Raw genomic sequence first — 14,730 nt, forward strand, 5'->3', positions numbered from 1 at the left:
CTGAGGCCAAGGGACATCAGGAGGACTGTGAAGTGTACAAAAAAACAAACATAATAAAATGTGTATGAATCATCTTGTGTTGTCACATCACCAGTCAGCCGCTCTGAGTTTTATTTCTAAGTGTATAAATAAAGTATTTGGCTGCTAATATATACCTATTCTTTTGCATTTTCATCCAAATACAAACACTGACTCACTTTTAAATACTCAAAATAGTTTTAAAATATCATGAAAGTAAACAACTTGATAGGTAAAAGGTAAAAATAACTATTAAAGGGTGGGGAAGACATGAGGATGGCTGGCTTCAGCTCAGCCAACAACAAAATGATGTCTGCTCTCTGTTTTTTTAAGATTCTCAATTCTCAATTTTGTATAATTATTCACACAATAAACAGACATGCACTGACTATCAATGAAGTCTGCAACCTCTATCTGTCTTTGAATGCCTGCTCAGTGTGCTACTATTAAAAAGTTGCATTGCAAATGCAGCTTTTTGTTCCTGTGGAAATTGTTGTTTGTCATGAATTAGTAAGATAAGACAGTTATTCTGTAACAATTCCAAGCTGTTCTTAATTTATTTGCTGTGTGCTTTGTGTTGTTTCTTTGTCCAAGCACATCGTCTACTAAGAGGAGCTTTAGGAATTCAAACCAGATCCTTTTCTTATAAGCCCCCTCCACCTCCTCCACCACTGTCCTCTCCCTTGTTCCTATGCAGAGCACTTGACAGCTTCATGGGTTGGGCAGATGAAGCTATATGGAAACACGTGACTGGGCTTGTAGGAGCGAGGCTTCATAAGTGTGAAAACACAGAGAAAAAGAGCGGAGAGACGCTGGAGCAGCAGCAGCAGCAACCTGCATTCACAAAGCAGGAGCGCACTCCAAGAGCGACAAGACACATCTAGGCTTTAGACATTAGATAAACTTATGTCACATATTTTGACAAAGAAATTTGTGACTATCATGATAATGGTAGTTTTATTCTAACACATGCACGCTGCTTGCTTCTCCTTGTATGTAAAATCTGTGTTGGTTGGATGATGCGCTTCTGACTTGGATTAACGCGCGGTGATAAAGGGACATTGTGCGCACTTGGAAAAACATTATGTAAGGTAAAAAAAGAACTTTTCTTCTGTGAAATGTTTAATTACGGCTTTCAACATTGTTTTCCCGCTTATACTAGTAGTTTAAATGTTTTGTGTCCCAGCATGGAAGTATCAGCCCTTTGTTCTTTTTTTTATTGTGTAGATTCCTGAATACATTTGTGCTTCTTGAACCAGATTAACGACAAATCTACACTTCTGCATCGGTTATTAGACTTTCTAAAGAGCCTAATATTAAAATGACATTGCAAATTCTGCATACATCTAAATTGTGCAATAGCATATAGCCTATGCCGCTGTTAAATACCTCTTAACTGTTAGTACAGCAAATTAGACTACCGAAATTTTAGCGTACTGTATCTGTTATATGGAGGTAATTAGAGTGTAACTGTTTTGCAATAGTGTTCCAGTCTGTACAGGTGTAGAGGAATTGCATTCTTTGTCTGCTTCTGCACCTCATAGAAAAAAAGAGGCGTTTTTTTTATTTTCAGCCTAATGTGTCTTGTATTTTAAGTTGGTTTTCTGTTTTGAAAAGTAAGCACACACAGATAAATCATTTTATGCATGTTGATAGGTGCTGGTTGCATGATATAGTTTTCATGCACCAGCTCTCAAAGATCAGATGTGGTTTATGCCCTAATCCAGCAACTCTTTAAAATGTATAAACACACATACAGTTGCACAAAACTATCAAAGATTCCAAATATTTCAAAATATTTGCAACAAGAAATATTTGCATAATGTGAATGTTATCTCCTCTTATAGACATTTTTAAATCAAAGGTGTGGAATCAAACATTGCACTGAGGCAGATACTGCGGTCAAAATATGGATTGGATTATTTTTTAGGTTTTTAAAACATGTCTGAAATTTTTGTCATCAATTTGTAGGTTGTCCAGGCGTCTTACACTGCAGTATTACCCTCAGACACAGCCATGAAATCTGTGCTGGAGGATGTGGCGGACACCACCTTCCGGACTATTACATCTGGTTTACAGTATCTGGGCTCCAATGATGCCAACTACGACGACCCCCTCAATGATGTAGACTTCAAGGGCAGTTTCTCTCTGCAGAAGCCCTTATCCGCTTTCCGCAGCAACTCCTTCCCAAACAAGGTACCTGCAGACGAGGAGCTCATCCTCAAGGGCATCCCGTTCTACCCTACTAATGCCACAGACTTGTTTGGCAACAGGAGCACGTTCAGAGATGAGACTAACAACATACAATGTGGGGAGAACTTTATGGACATGGAGTGTTTCATGATCCTGACCCCCAGCCAGCAGCTGGCGGTGGCTGTGATGTCTCTGACTCTGGGTACCTTCACGGTGCTGGAGAACCTGGTGGTGCTCTGCGTCATCTTTCAGTCCCGCACCCTCCGCTGCAGGCCGTCCTACCACTTCATTGGCAGTCTGGCTGTGGCTGACCTACTGGGAAGTGTCATATTTGTCTACAGCTTTCTGGACTTCCATGTTTTCCATAGGAAGGACGGCCCAAATGTTTTTCTCTTCAAGTTGGGTGGAGTCACGGCGTCATATACGGCATCTGTGGGGAGCCTTTTCCTCACTGCCATTGACCGCTACATCTCCATACACCGGCCTCTCGCCTACAGGCGTATCGTGACACGGACCAAGGCTGTCATTGCTTTTATTGTGATGTGGACCATCTCCATCGTCATCGCAGCGCTTCCCCTGCTGGGATGGAACTGTAAACGTCTCAATTCTGTTTGCTCAGACATATTCCCTCTGATTGATGAGAACTACCTGTTGTTCTGGATCGGTGTAACCAGTGTGCTGGTTCTTTTCATTATCTACGCCTACATATATATTCTCTGGAAGGCACACCACCATGCTGTACGAATGCTGAGCCGCACCTCACAGAAGAGCCTTGTTGTTTACTCAGCAGATGGGACTAAAGTGCAGACCACACGCCCCGAGCAGGCACGCATGGACATCCGTCTGGCAAAGACCCTAGTGCTTATCCTGGTGGTGCTGGTCATCTGCTGGGGCCCATTGCTCGCCATCATGGTTTATGACCTCTTCTGGAAGATGGACGATGACATCAAGACAGTATTTGCATTCTGCAGCATGCTCTGTCTGCTCAACTCCACTGTCAACCCAATCATTTACGCTTTGAGGAGCAAGGACCTGCGGCACGCCTTCCTGAGCTCCTGCCGTGCCTGCAGGGGCAATGCCCAGCAGTTGGACAATAGCCTCGAGTCAGACTGCCAGAACAGAAATGCCAACATTTCTGCCAACAGGGCTGCAGAGAGCTGCGTGAAGACCACTGTGAAAATAGCCAAAGTAACGATGTCTGTGTCCACTGAAACTTCTGCAGAGGCTGTCTAATTGGCCGTCACAAGGGAAACTGTGTAAATGTCATCTTCTCTCAAACAATGCCATTCAACACAATAAAGCAGAAGTTAGGTATTCCAGAGAAAAAAAATCCTCTACTCAAAGTATTGACTTACATTCTCACATAGACGCTTTTAGTGGGTGCATTATTTTGTGTCATTGTGTGAGCACATAGTGTGCCAAAGTGCCAAATGGTATTGCAAGTTCATAGAAAGGACTCAAGATTTGAAAGGATTATCAAAGACTATCATAAGTCTGCTGTTTACCATAGACTTCATGATATCCAGTTAGTGGAGGCATATTATATTTTTGTACTGTGAATTCAGGTTTTGAAACCAATATATCTTCATTTATGGGATAAGGGGCTACTGACATTGTTAATTGGAGATGTTTTTCTGTGTAATTTAAACTTAACTAACATGTGTCTTGCACCATTAATATAACACATTTCCGCACCATGACTTTCTACAGGGTTCATGTAGATGCAACTGACACGCATAAAGACATTTCTCTGAGGAAATTATATATAAAAAAATCCAAATAATCCATTTAACATGTCGCTTTTGTACTTCATCTGACAACACTCGGTGAGTGGCAAATGTGTGAAGAGATTTAGTGAAATGAGGGGTGATTCATGCTCAAGATTAAAAAAAACAACAACTGCATATTTATCACCATCACAATTAAACTCAAATGAGATGGAAGTAAATGAATTCACAGCTTTTGAGTATTTCATATCTGAAATGGCATTTTCTGTGGCGGTTGTACCTGTTGTCCATTTCTTTACTCGCTAGCTGTTAGACCTGTAGAGTAACGTGTCTTTGTTCAAATGTATACCTAACAACTGTACAGTGTTTTCTTGCTAAGTAAAGTGTTCAAATGGACCCATTCAGCTGTATAGCTAACACAACACAACAACAATAACAGCAAGCTTCGGGCAAAAGCTTGAACTTTCAAAACTGAATTTGGACACAGTGTGCTGGTCACTACTGTAACAAACTGAAGTGGTTTCCGACTATTGCTGCTTTCAACAAATGTATGATTTTACTGGATTCAGCCTTGTATGTGTATGATACCTTGTGACTTGGTGATATGTTTCCAACCCCAAGTCTTTTGATCATTGCAGTGAGTTGTTTTAGTGCTACTGTTGCAGCGGGGCATCATTTTGGAAAATAAAAGCAACCCATGCACAGGCCTAGTGAAGTATTTGGCGTAACTCTAAATAAAAATATGTCTGCTGTTAATTTTACTTATCTAAACAAAGAAACAGGAGTCTTTTCATTAGCTGGTAACTTGAATGGAAGTCTGTGTGTATGCATTGTGTGGAGAATCGACAACAGACCATACAAAAGAATCTGAGAACATGTGATGTAGTACTTTTAATCTAGAAATCTCACAGCACAATTGTTCTGTAGACGTTTATCTTGGTGTAAAGTTATCCAGACAGCTGTTAATCAGTATGCTTTGCTGCCTCTTGTATTATTGAGTATTGAAGATCAAAATGTCAACTGTCAAGTGGCTTCTGTACAGTGGTGGCATAATGAGAAATCTATGACTTAGAAACCACATTTCAGTCAAGTGCTTTTAGTATTGCTGTTTTCAAACTTTTGAATAAAGTCGCAGCTGGTTGTCATTTTGCCTGCAGTTATTTGATTGATTCTTTGATAGTGGGAAACAGGAGGTCACAGCCTTTTTTGCGTAATTCATCCAACAATCCCTGAATCAAGAGGAACAGGCGCTGAGAGATGAACCCAAGCCCAGAGCTGATGGCAACCCAAAGCCATCAATGATGTTTTAGTGCCCCCTTGTGGAACAGCACATTGTCAATAGTGGCAGCCTCTCTGAGGAAAGAGGGCATTACATTTATTTTAGGCTTTGTTAGTATTACTGTGGTTCCTTCTTGTAACCCTTAAAGTGACAGATTGCAAGAAAATGGCTGCCACAGCATCCCCAGAAAGCAACACCTGCTCTGCTCTTATCAACTCTTGGCTCAGGGGGTATGGGAAATTGCAACATCTGTTCTCACAGATTGTGAACAGGATTTTGTTCATTAAGCCTACCAAGTACTCCAAACTAAGAAAACTCATGAGGCAAGTTTACTCGACCATGTGTGAATGGCTGCATTAAAGGGGTTGAATACAACAGCTAAATAAATGAATAAACACAGTTTGGGACTAGAGCCAATACTGTTACTCGATTTATCAATTAGTTGATTAATCAGCGGCTACTTTTATAATGGTTTAATTCATTATTCAAGCAAAAAATACTAGTTTTCTTTGTCTGATGTGATGGGAAACTGAAAATCTTTGGGGTTTTGGATTGTTTGGTTAAACTTAAGCAATTTGAAGACATCACTTTAGGCTCTAGGAAATTGTGATCTTCTGATATTTTTATATCATACGAATAGTTGAGGACAAACTCTAAATATAATAAATATAATAAAAATGATCATTTTCATTATCCAATAGATTTGGTAAAATTACAGCTTTATTCTGCTGTATAATGGCAGTAGTAGTGAAGTTCTTTATTATAATGGACATAAATGCTTTATTTTAGCAGGAGAACAAGTGTTGAAATACCAGTGGCCCACATATCCTCCTACATTTTTGTACAGTTCAAAATATGTGTGTGTACAGGGGTGATTGAGGAAGTGGTATTGATGGAAGAGACATGTCTCAAACTTTTGTGTGTGTGAAAGAGGTGGGACAGTTTCTAATAGAAACATACAAGCCAGGCAGGGTTTTGCAGCCGGAGTAAGATTTGAAGTCCAAGTACTTGTCTATTAAGTCATTTTATTTGATCAGTACTTAATCATCATATGCCTAATCACCCCACTTCAGAACTATTTGTCTTTGTATAACTTAATTTACTTCCTTCTTAAATCTGAATTTGATCCATAGACAATTAGTTGACTACTACTAATTTTACAGACCTACATTCTGTCTCTTATAATTTCAAATGATTTATTTTCAGGCACCATTATAATGATCTCTTCTGAACCAGAAAGACTCAAGACCATGGATACACATTTAGTAGATTCGGTACTCATAAATACTGCTGATTAATAATATCAAATACCTAAACATTGGATTAATTCTTCTTTGTATTTGCATTTTAATCCAAACTGGCCTGGTTTCCAATTAACTTTAATCCATTTCTTATATGAATCGAATTAGAAAGGCTGAGTTTAGATGGTAATTGTTTCCTCATATTAACTAAATCCTCAAATAGTGTAATAGATTTGTTTCTAAAAAAACAAACGGTACGTAAAATTGAGTCTTCTTATAAATACATTTTAAAATTAGTTTCTGTATGTTAACGTTTTTAGCGAAACTGAAACTTCGCGGTGGTTTGGGGGTTTTCTTTAGCAAACAAAACAAATTTGAAAAAAAGCAGTTTCAAGGTTTTCGGGTAATGTAGTATTCGAGCTGTGAAAACAATGGGTGCCATCGGGAATAAAACTACAAGTACCAGCATGAGGCAGTTTTCCTGCGCATGCTCAGAACCGATTAAGGAGAACGGAATAAAAGGTAAGCTAGGCTGAACCGTTGTAGGTAGTAATCGGAACTAGTGCTATAACATCTGCAATCATCTGAGTTAATACAAATTTTATCCTAATTTATTTTATCCAGATTATTTCAAAATATAGTTGATAACTCAAACTCTATGACATTTATCAGCAGAAGTCAACTAGAGGCGAGAATAGTGCGTATTTCTCCGCATCCCGGAATCGCTGCTGCCGTTTGACCTAGCTAACGTGAGATAGCATTGGTAGCACAGACCGGGGCCCAGGTCAACGACTTTCCCACATAACATTTTAGTTTTTTTAGACACATTTCAGCGTGATGGCTTGTGGGGCTACTCTGAAGAGGACATTGGACTTTGATCCGCTATTGAGCCAGGCGTCCCCTAAGAGAAGGAGGTGCGCCCCGATCATGTCTCCGGTCTCTTCACCACAGAAATATCTGCGAATGGAGCCCTCGCCGTTCGGGGAAGTTTCGTCCAGGCTGACCGCAGGTAGGCTTTTAAATCCATACTTTATATTTCACTGTTATGTCAAGTTTAGTATGGTAAAACATCCCTCATTGTGAATTGGGATACGTTAACATTTAACGCCAGTAGCATTTTGCATTTTCCCAGTCTGTAACAGTTACCGGTGTCCTCCTTGTGGGGGATGAAACAGAAACTCCACACGCAAACTAACAATGAATGTCGTTGTCAATGCTGCCTTTCAAGAAACGCATATTGTTATGGATTTGATCCGAATCTCTGTTTCCGCGTTGTAAATTCGGCATACACTATGTAGGCTATTTTTATATTTTTAGTATCTGCTGACAGTTTGGGGAAGTAACGTTAAAGTGTGGGAATAAAATTTCTCTAAGCTTTGTGTTGCTGCTGTGTAATTAATGGATGGATGTTGTGCTGCTTGCAGTAACTTACTCACTGAATTGGAGAATGATTTTATACTGTCTCTTTAAAATAAAGATCAGTGAGGTGAACTACTCATATGCAGACTGTGATGAAGGCTATAAAGTGTTACAAAAAGGTTGGGAACCATTGTTTTTAAACGCAGTTTTATTTGGAAACTTGTAATTTTTGTTTGTCCCTTTTGTGCTGCTTTTGAACATTTTGCAAAAAAACATTCAGATTAAATTTATAGTAATTTATTTTGTGATTGCTTTAGCCTGATAACATGTGGAATTCCCAGAGGTGATAGTTTCACATTGGAAGAAAAAGTTACTAGGTTTAATATTGCTGTTATCAATTTTATCAGCTTTCTCACAGTCACCTCTGGAGGAAGAGTGGCAGATACTTGGTCATTATTTCATTCAGATACCTTTTTGTTTTGTCTGTCATTAAAAGGTGTTTCTCCAGAGGTAATGCATCATGACCTGCAAATACACAAATTCACACCGAGTAAGACTGTAAAAGTAATTGGTGTCTATTGTTATTGATCCAGATGTTAATGAGGCATTATCTAATGCTAACTTTTGGTGAGTTTCGTTTAGGAGTTTAGAACTACAGATGCAAATAAACAAAGTGTGGTTAAATAAACACCAAAATCTGTTTGTTTGTTCTTTTTCCTTGTCTGATAGATGACATGTAATGGAAGCAAAACAGCTCAAAATGTCTTGCCTGTAGTGTCTTTCTTTGTGTAAAGTCATGATGTATCTGAGGAATTCAGCAAGGCTACATGAAATTATCAAATTTGGGAATTCTGCAACAGCTGTCTCTGCATACAAATGCGTTACCTCTATGCGAAGATGTCACTTATATAATGGAGCAAATGTTTTTCTCTCTGTTCCAGAGCAAATTTTACACAACATCAAACAGGAGTACAAGAGGCTGCAGAAACGACGACACCTGGACAGTGCTTTCCAGCAGGCAGATGGCTGCTGTCCTCTGGACCTGCAGAACGTTCACAGTGGATCTGCCCTACCAGGTACGTAGCAACCAGTGGCACATGTTTAATGAGGTTATTGACTAGTTTTTACAAATCCATCCAGGGTGTGTATTCGGAGATTAGCAGGCAGTCGAGAACGGGAACAGGTGAGCGTCACTTAGTGCCCAGAGAACCTGATCTGGAGAGGGCAGAGGAGAGAACTGGTGTCGGTACGCCAAAGACTAAAATGTAAAAGTGATAGTACCGGTGAACACCAGCACATTCAAGCATAAACGGCTTTAATATTGTGAGAAATAACAGGAAGTCATTAGCGCGAGTTTAGTAACGGAGCGTTCAGGCGCAGTTTAACCAACGCAGCAGCTGGTTTATTAGCGCCTGCTGCATGTGTAAAATACAGCGGCTGTGGATGAGATGAGAGCTGACTGCTGGAAGACAAGACGTTGTTTGATAAATGGCTATTAAAACACATTCGCAGAGGATTAGAAAGGTTGGTTGTTTTTTTTTTTCCCCCATTCTGATCATTTTGGCGCTGTGGATTTTCCTCTGCCACTCGCTAAAACCTCTTTGGGCGGTGCCACAAATTTCTCTATGCAGGAAAAACCCTGCCATCAACCTGCTGTTTGAACTCTGAATTTAAAATGTAATGTAGAACAAGGGTCTGTAGCCACAAGCCTTATGAATGTAGTTTATATACCATAATTTAAGTGATCAGAAAACATGTTTAGTAGGACTGGTTGGTTAATATCTTGGCTAAGATGACAACATGCATACTATTGGCTGGCCACACTGACTACATGCCTGATAAATCGCACTAAATAGTCGTTAGTCACCACTTTCTATATATTTATTTATTTTTTATCAACCCCACTATGTGGGAGAAAAGTAAAATGGACTGATGCTCTAATCAGGAGTGTACATCAGGATGAGGAATGATTCGCAATATACTCTGAATATACTGCCATACCTGCTCTGTGTTAAAGCTGTGCAATATATATTTTGATGAGACTGACCGACTTTAAGTGCTTTTGCTATGCTTAATGTCATCTGTCTTATAATAATTGTGATATTTACTCTCCTAACAGGTACGTCTTCCGGTGCCTCATCTCCCACCAGGAAAGAGCAGCCTTTATTTTCCCTCAGGCAGGTTGGAATGATTTGTGAGAGACTACTGAAAGAGCGAGAGGACAAAATCCGTGAGGAGTATGACGAGATACTGACGACAAAGCTTGCAGGTACGATTTTGTCTTAAAATGGTGTGGAGAACAATTTTAGGTGTGTAATCATGCTGATTGTCAATAAGTGTTTGTTCTTCCAACAGAGCAATATGATGCGTTTGTCAAGTTCACGCATGATCAGCTGATGCGACGATTCGGAGAGCAGCCTGCCAGCTGTGAGTATATTTTTATTGTCAAACATTTGTCGCCATTAGTAGTGACATGGGGTCTCATTTATAAACGGTGCGTATGTACAAAACAGGGCTGGAAACGTGCGTACGCCACTTCCCAAGCAAAGGTTGTGATCTATATATAAAAAAAAAAAAACTTGATGGGAAAATATGCATCCTGTAAGTTAACTCTGTGCGTACGCACATAAAGAGGAGAAATGAGAAATGGCGATTCACATGGCAGAAGGATGAAACAGTTTGAAATGAATAGGCCTACTATTGTATAAAATAAATTGAAATATTATCTCTGAGTATTATAGGCTTAAAGCCTTTCTAAATAATCAGACACTCGTTTGATTGATTTTCCCTAAAGTGCGCCATAAAAAAACAAAAAAACAAACAAAACAAAACTAAATTTAAGATAATTTGCGGCGCACAAAAAGAACCATGATTGAGGATGATAAACACAGATATCTGTTTCTGCAAAAGAACACACGTTGGACAGTTTAATCAGGAATCATTAATTCTTGCATGCATTGAAATTTATTCTCATAAATAAGGTGAACAGGAGGACAAATTACATTTAAATTGATGCCGTTTTCAATGCGTCAGTCGAGCAAATACGAGACCATAGTTTCATATTGCCTGTTGTTATCAGATGTTTGTTGCCTTATCGAGCCAAACGCTATACGCCAGCGTGTGGATGTGATGCGCTGCTTGTAAAAACACGTTATGGAAAAATAACTCTTATTTTATTGTCATTTACAACAAGTCATATTTCTTTTAACTCATCGCCAGCATTGTGAAGTGAGTGGGCTGTTGGTGTAGCCTAAATAAATGTTTAAACACAAGTGGAATTAATTTGGTTTACTCTCTTTTCAAACGGGGGAATCCAAATTAGTACCTGGGTCATCCCGTCTTGCTTGTGTTTGTCCCCCTTCAGCCAGCGACGTCACTAATCAAGGGGGATGCCTGTTCCTGCAGATTGGTTATGAGGGGGTGGAGCTCCGTATAAATATATGCTGATTAGAAACCTGCAAACATTTGCAGATTAAATATAGACATTTAGGAAAAGTTGAGTGTTAATACCATTTCTGAATTTGAATCGGACTTCCAAATTTAATCAAGCTGGACATTTGTTAAGAAAAATGTTTTACTTATTGATTCCAGGAAAGCAAAATTTAGTCCTTGTGTTCTGCTATGTCTGTTGGGTAAAAGCCCATGTTACATTTTTAACAGCGGCCTGTAGCTTGCTGCCAAAAGCATTCCTAAGCATCACAAATAGGTAGTGATACAGCGATAATTGTCATAATTCAAGTTAAGCTGCTGAGTCAGCTCAGCATTAATGAAAACATTAATCTAGGGTTAGCATTACACTTGGTGTTTATGGTCTGTTATAAAGCCAGTATTTGTCATAAATCCTCGTGGTCCAAGTTTTACCTTATTTTTAACTGACTTGTGTAAATCAGTTTAGAACAAGATTAATATTTCGTTTTGACCTATTGTAGTACAACAAAGACAAATGTGTGCTGTAGTGATTTAATAAAAATAGCGTACCAATTTGAGAAAAGGGGACATTATTTCAGGCTAAAGCTTAATTTATACTGTTGCATCATGTCTACGGCTCTTTTAGACTTCAAATGTTATCGACCCAGTGGATCACATTCTGATCGTGAAACAAGTCATTTCGCTCAAATATATTGATCCACTGTGTTGCAACCACTGGCTTGGCTGCTAGTAAAATTTACTTGAAAACACGGAGCGCTACCTGTCGACTCGGAGGAAATGTGAGGCTACCCACCAGACCAATCAGAGTACTTGCAGTCCGCGTCACGTAGTTGCATTTTTGGGGAGGTGCACGTCAGGCAATATGTTGAGGCTCAACAGTGCGTTATGCGGTATTATCGCATCTTTCATCAATTAAGTAATTTGGTGCCATATAGCAGAGTAAGGGTGCCTGTATCTGTCTCCTCACTGCACAACGAGCCGCTAACAGCGGCTTTATGGTCTATTTCTAGCTGCGGCGTGCTAGTCAACTACATTGCCAAGCAAACTCCTTTTTGTAGTTTGTCCGTTTCACACGTAGCTATATTATATTGTAGTTATTTCGGCATCGGTTTGACCCATCTTTTTGCTACTTAATCACAGCAAAATGTTTACTTTGGGTTTATACAGCTGTAGTAATGGTCCTGTCCCTCAGGATCACAACATTAGTCCAACATCGGCAGCACTTACAGCTTCAGAGTTTGAAGTCGGGTCACGTACAGCCCATGGCGATCCATCCTTGAACCGTTAAATAGCTTGTTACGGTTGTGGAACTTTTGAAGCACTCATTTATTAATTTAACATGCCCTGAAGTGTACAGTATGAACATTGCGGTGATTGCCATCCTTCGGGGTAGGCTTGACCAATAGCTCAGTATTTCAATTTTGCGGTTATTGAGACAGGCCTAATTGAAGGATCTGTCTTCCATCTCTTTCTTTTTTAATAGTCATTTATTAGCTGTTATCATTGATACTGACTTATCTACAAGTAGCTCACATCGGCACATTAATTTATCGGGCTCTAACTCGGTTTATCATCACAGGTACAGGAATAGTTAACGGTGGACGCAAAATGTTACAAAATGCCAAAGAAATCAGGTGATCCAATTTCACTTCTTGCTGCAGTTTATTCCATCTTAGTCAAGCAAAAGATCTAGTGGCCTTTTTTTTTTTTTACCAAGCTCTTTTTCAAATTCTGGAGCATCCACAACGACACACTTCCAAGATCTAGTAAAGTTGGTGTGTGCCTTTTTATTAAAGAAGAGATGATAGATATATACTCCTTGCTTGTCTTCCACAGATGTTTCCTGAGTATCAGCTTCTGATATCGAGGAAAACCATTTGCTGCAAGCTACTCCAGGGACTCGGTGGGTCTAGTTGGACTTTTCTCCTAGCTGTGCCATATTGCCTCTCTGTGGACTCACTTCCTCAGGCATCAGTTAGTGGCATCCACGTTTGCTGTCTGCCAGAGTTAGGAGGGCTTCCTGCTGCCACCCTTCTCAAGGATTCTCTGTGACTCTACCAGTGGCCTCTTAACTGCCATGTCAATATTTATTTGGCTTTGTTCTGATGCCTTCGTAAAAGGCTGACTGCCACCACACACATGGCCTTTTAGAATTTTTTTTTTTGTCAAATTTAGTTACTTCACAGAGGATGTTAGCTGTGCAGCTTCTGTATATGTACATTTTGAAAAAGGGATTGAACGTTGACGAGGGGTCAAACCAAGGTTGCCTTGAGACTAGACTCCAGGAACGGTCATCTTGGCTTTTTTCATCATTGTTTTAAACTGTACTTGTAATTACTGCTATTACATTTGTATACACTGTATTTTATTTTTTGTTGCTTGACTTTTGTTCATTGTATTAAAATTTCATGATTTTATTTGCTGTAGGTATAAAGGGGCTTTGATTCTAGAAAAGCAAACTAATAAAGTGTTTACACAAATGTTTTCCATGGATTTTTAATTTGTTGGCACCATCTTTTGAAGGGATTACACCAGAGGTTTTCAAAGTGAGGCGGGCCTCCACAGGGGGGCTCCAAACTGTTTCAGGGGAGGCTCAGTGAATGGAAGTGAAACAACATTACATTATTTATCAAAAGGAGATTTCACAGAATAACCTGTGGGGTTTGGTTAAAGAGTTCAGAGATACAGTAGTTTTGGGGAACTCCCATGTTATCAGTCAGAAACTAAATGATCTAGCTAGCGCATATCTTTGTTTTTGTTTTTTTTTAATGTACAGTTGCAGGGAAGAGTATGTGAACCCTTTGAAATTACCTGGATTTCTGCATAATTTGGTCATAAAGTGTGGTCTGATCTTCTAAGTCAACAACTTGCCAACAAAATGCAGGATAAACATAGGATGATGAGGTTTTGATGTTGGTGTGCTGTGCCATTTTCCTCCACACAGGGTTGTGTGTTCCTTCCAAACAACTGAACATAGCTTTCATCTGTCCAGAGAATATTTTGCAAGTAGAACATCCAGGTGCTCTTTTGCAAACTTCCGACGTGCAGCAGTGTTTTTTGTTTTGTTTTTTGGACCGCAGTGGCTTCCTCCGTGGTGTCCTCCCAACTCCGTTCTTGTTTAGTGTTTGACATTTTTTGTTTGTCAGTTTTGGCAAAGTTTTCAACAAAGATGTTGGCATGTTCCAGAGATTTCTCTTAATTCTTCAGCTGACACTGTAGAACTTGTGGTTCACATTAGGCAATGCTTCGTGAGAATAGCAAAATTGAAAATGTGTGTTTTTTATAGGGCAGGGCAGCTCTAACCACCACCTCCAATCTCATGTCATTGATTGGACTCCAGGTTGGCTAACTCCAATTAACTTTTGGAGAAGTCATATGCCTAGGGGTTCATACTTTTTCCTCCCTGCACTGTGAATGTTTACATGGTGTGTTCAATCAAAACATATAATAGGGGTCATGCACAACCAACTTCTGCATTCTGGGA

At 39.6% G+C, this 14,730-nt stretch overlaps 2 protein-coding genes across 3 annotated transcripts; both read left to right on the forward strand.

Annotated features, from left to right (window-relative positions):
• The first annotated feature begins 828 nt into the window (after window positions 1-828).
• Window positions 829-5,086, forward strand: cnr1 (cannabinoid receptor 1). Of its 2 annotated transcripts, none has more exons than XM_038727221.1 (2): window positions 829-1,109; window positions 1,990-5,086. In XM_038727221.1, exon 2 carries the CDS (start codon window positions 2,035-2,037, stop codon window positions 3,442-3,444), a length of 1,410 nt encoding a protein of 469 aa, XP_038583149.1. In that variant the 5' UTR covers window positions 829-1,109; window positions 1,990-2,034; the 3' UTR covers window positions 3,445-5,086. The 2 variants fall into 2 exon arrangements, with proteins under 2 accessions (XP_038583149.1, XP_038583150.1); XM_038727222.1 differs by having other exon boundaries at window positions 829-1,104.
• A 1,887-nt stretch (window positions 5,087-6,973) lies between these two features.
• On the forward strand, window positions 6,974-13,730 carry akirin2 (akirin 2). The gene is made up of 5 exons (XM_038727150.1): window positions 6,974-7,467; window positions 8,759-8,893; window positions 9,937-10,086; window positions 10,173-10,244; window positions 13,083-13,730. The coding sequence occupies exons 1-5, from the start codon at window positions 7,296-7,298 to the stop codon at window positions 13,091-13,093; spliced, it is 540 nt and encodes a 179-aa protein (XP_038583078.1). The 5' UTR covers window positions 6,974-7,295; the 3' UTR covers window positions 13,094-13,730.
• The last annotated feature ends 1,000 nt before the right edge of the window (window positions 13,731-14,730 follow it).

The sequence above is a fragment of the Micropterus salmoides genome, unplaced genomic scaffold, assembly GCF_014851395.1.
Source record: "Micropterus salmoides isolate LMB-PRFRI ecotype aquatic unplaced genomic scaffold, ASM1485139v1 Ms_hic_scaffold_18, whole genome shotgun sequence".
Classification (NCBI taxonomy): domain Eukaryota; kingdom Metazoa; phylum Chordata; class Actinopteri; order Centrarchiformes; family Centrarchidae; genus Micropterus; species Micropterus salmoides.

Excerpts from the sequence above, each read along its gene's own strand:
- akirin2 (XM_038727150.1), top strand. The coding sequence starts at position 7,296 with ATGGCTTGTGGGGCTACTCTGAAGAGGACATTGGACTTTGATCCGCTA. Across the intron at positions 7,468-8,758 it reads TTCGTCCAGGCTGACCGCAG|AGCAAATTTTACACAACATC; the intron begins GTAGGCTTTTAA and ends TCTCTGTTCCAG. Across the intron at positions 10,087-10,172 it reads ACTGACGACAAAGCTTGCAG|AGCAATATGATGCGTTTGTC; the intron begins GTACGATTTTGT and ends TTCTTCCAACAG.
- cnr1 (XM_038727221.1), top strand. The coding sequence starts at position 2,035 with ATGAAATCTGTGCTGGAGGATGTGGCGGACACCACCTTCCGGACTATT.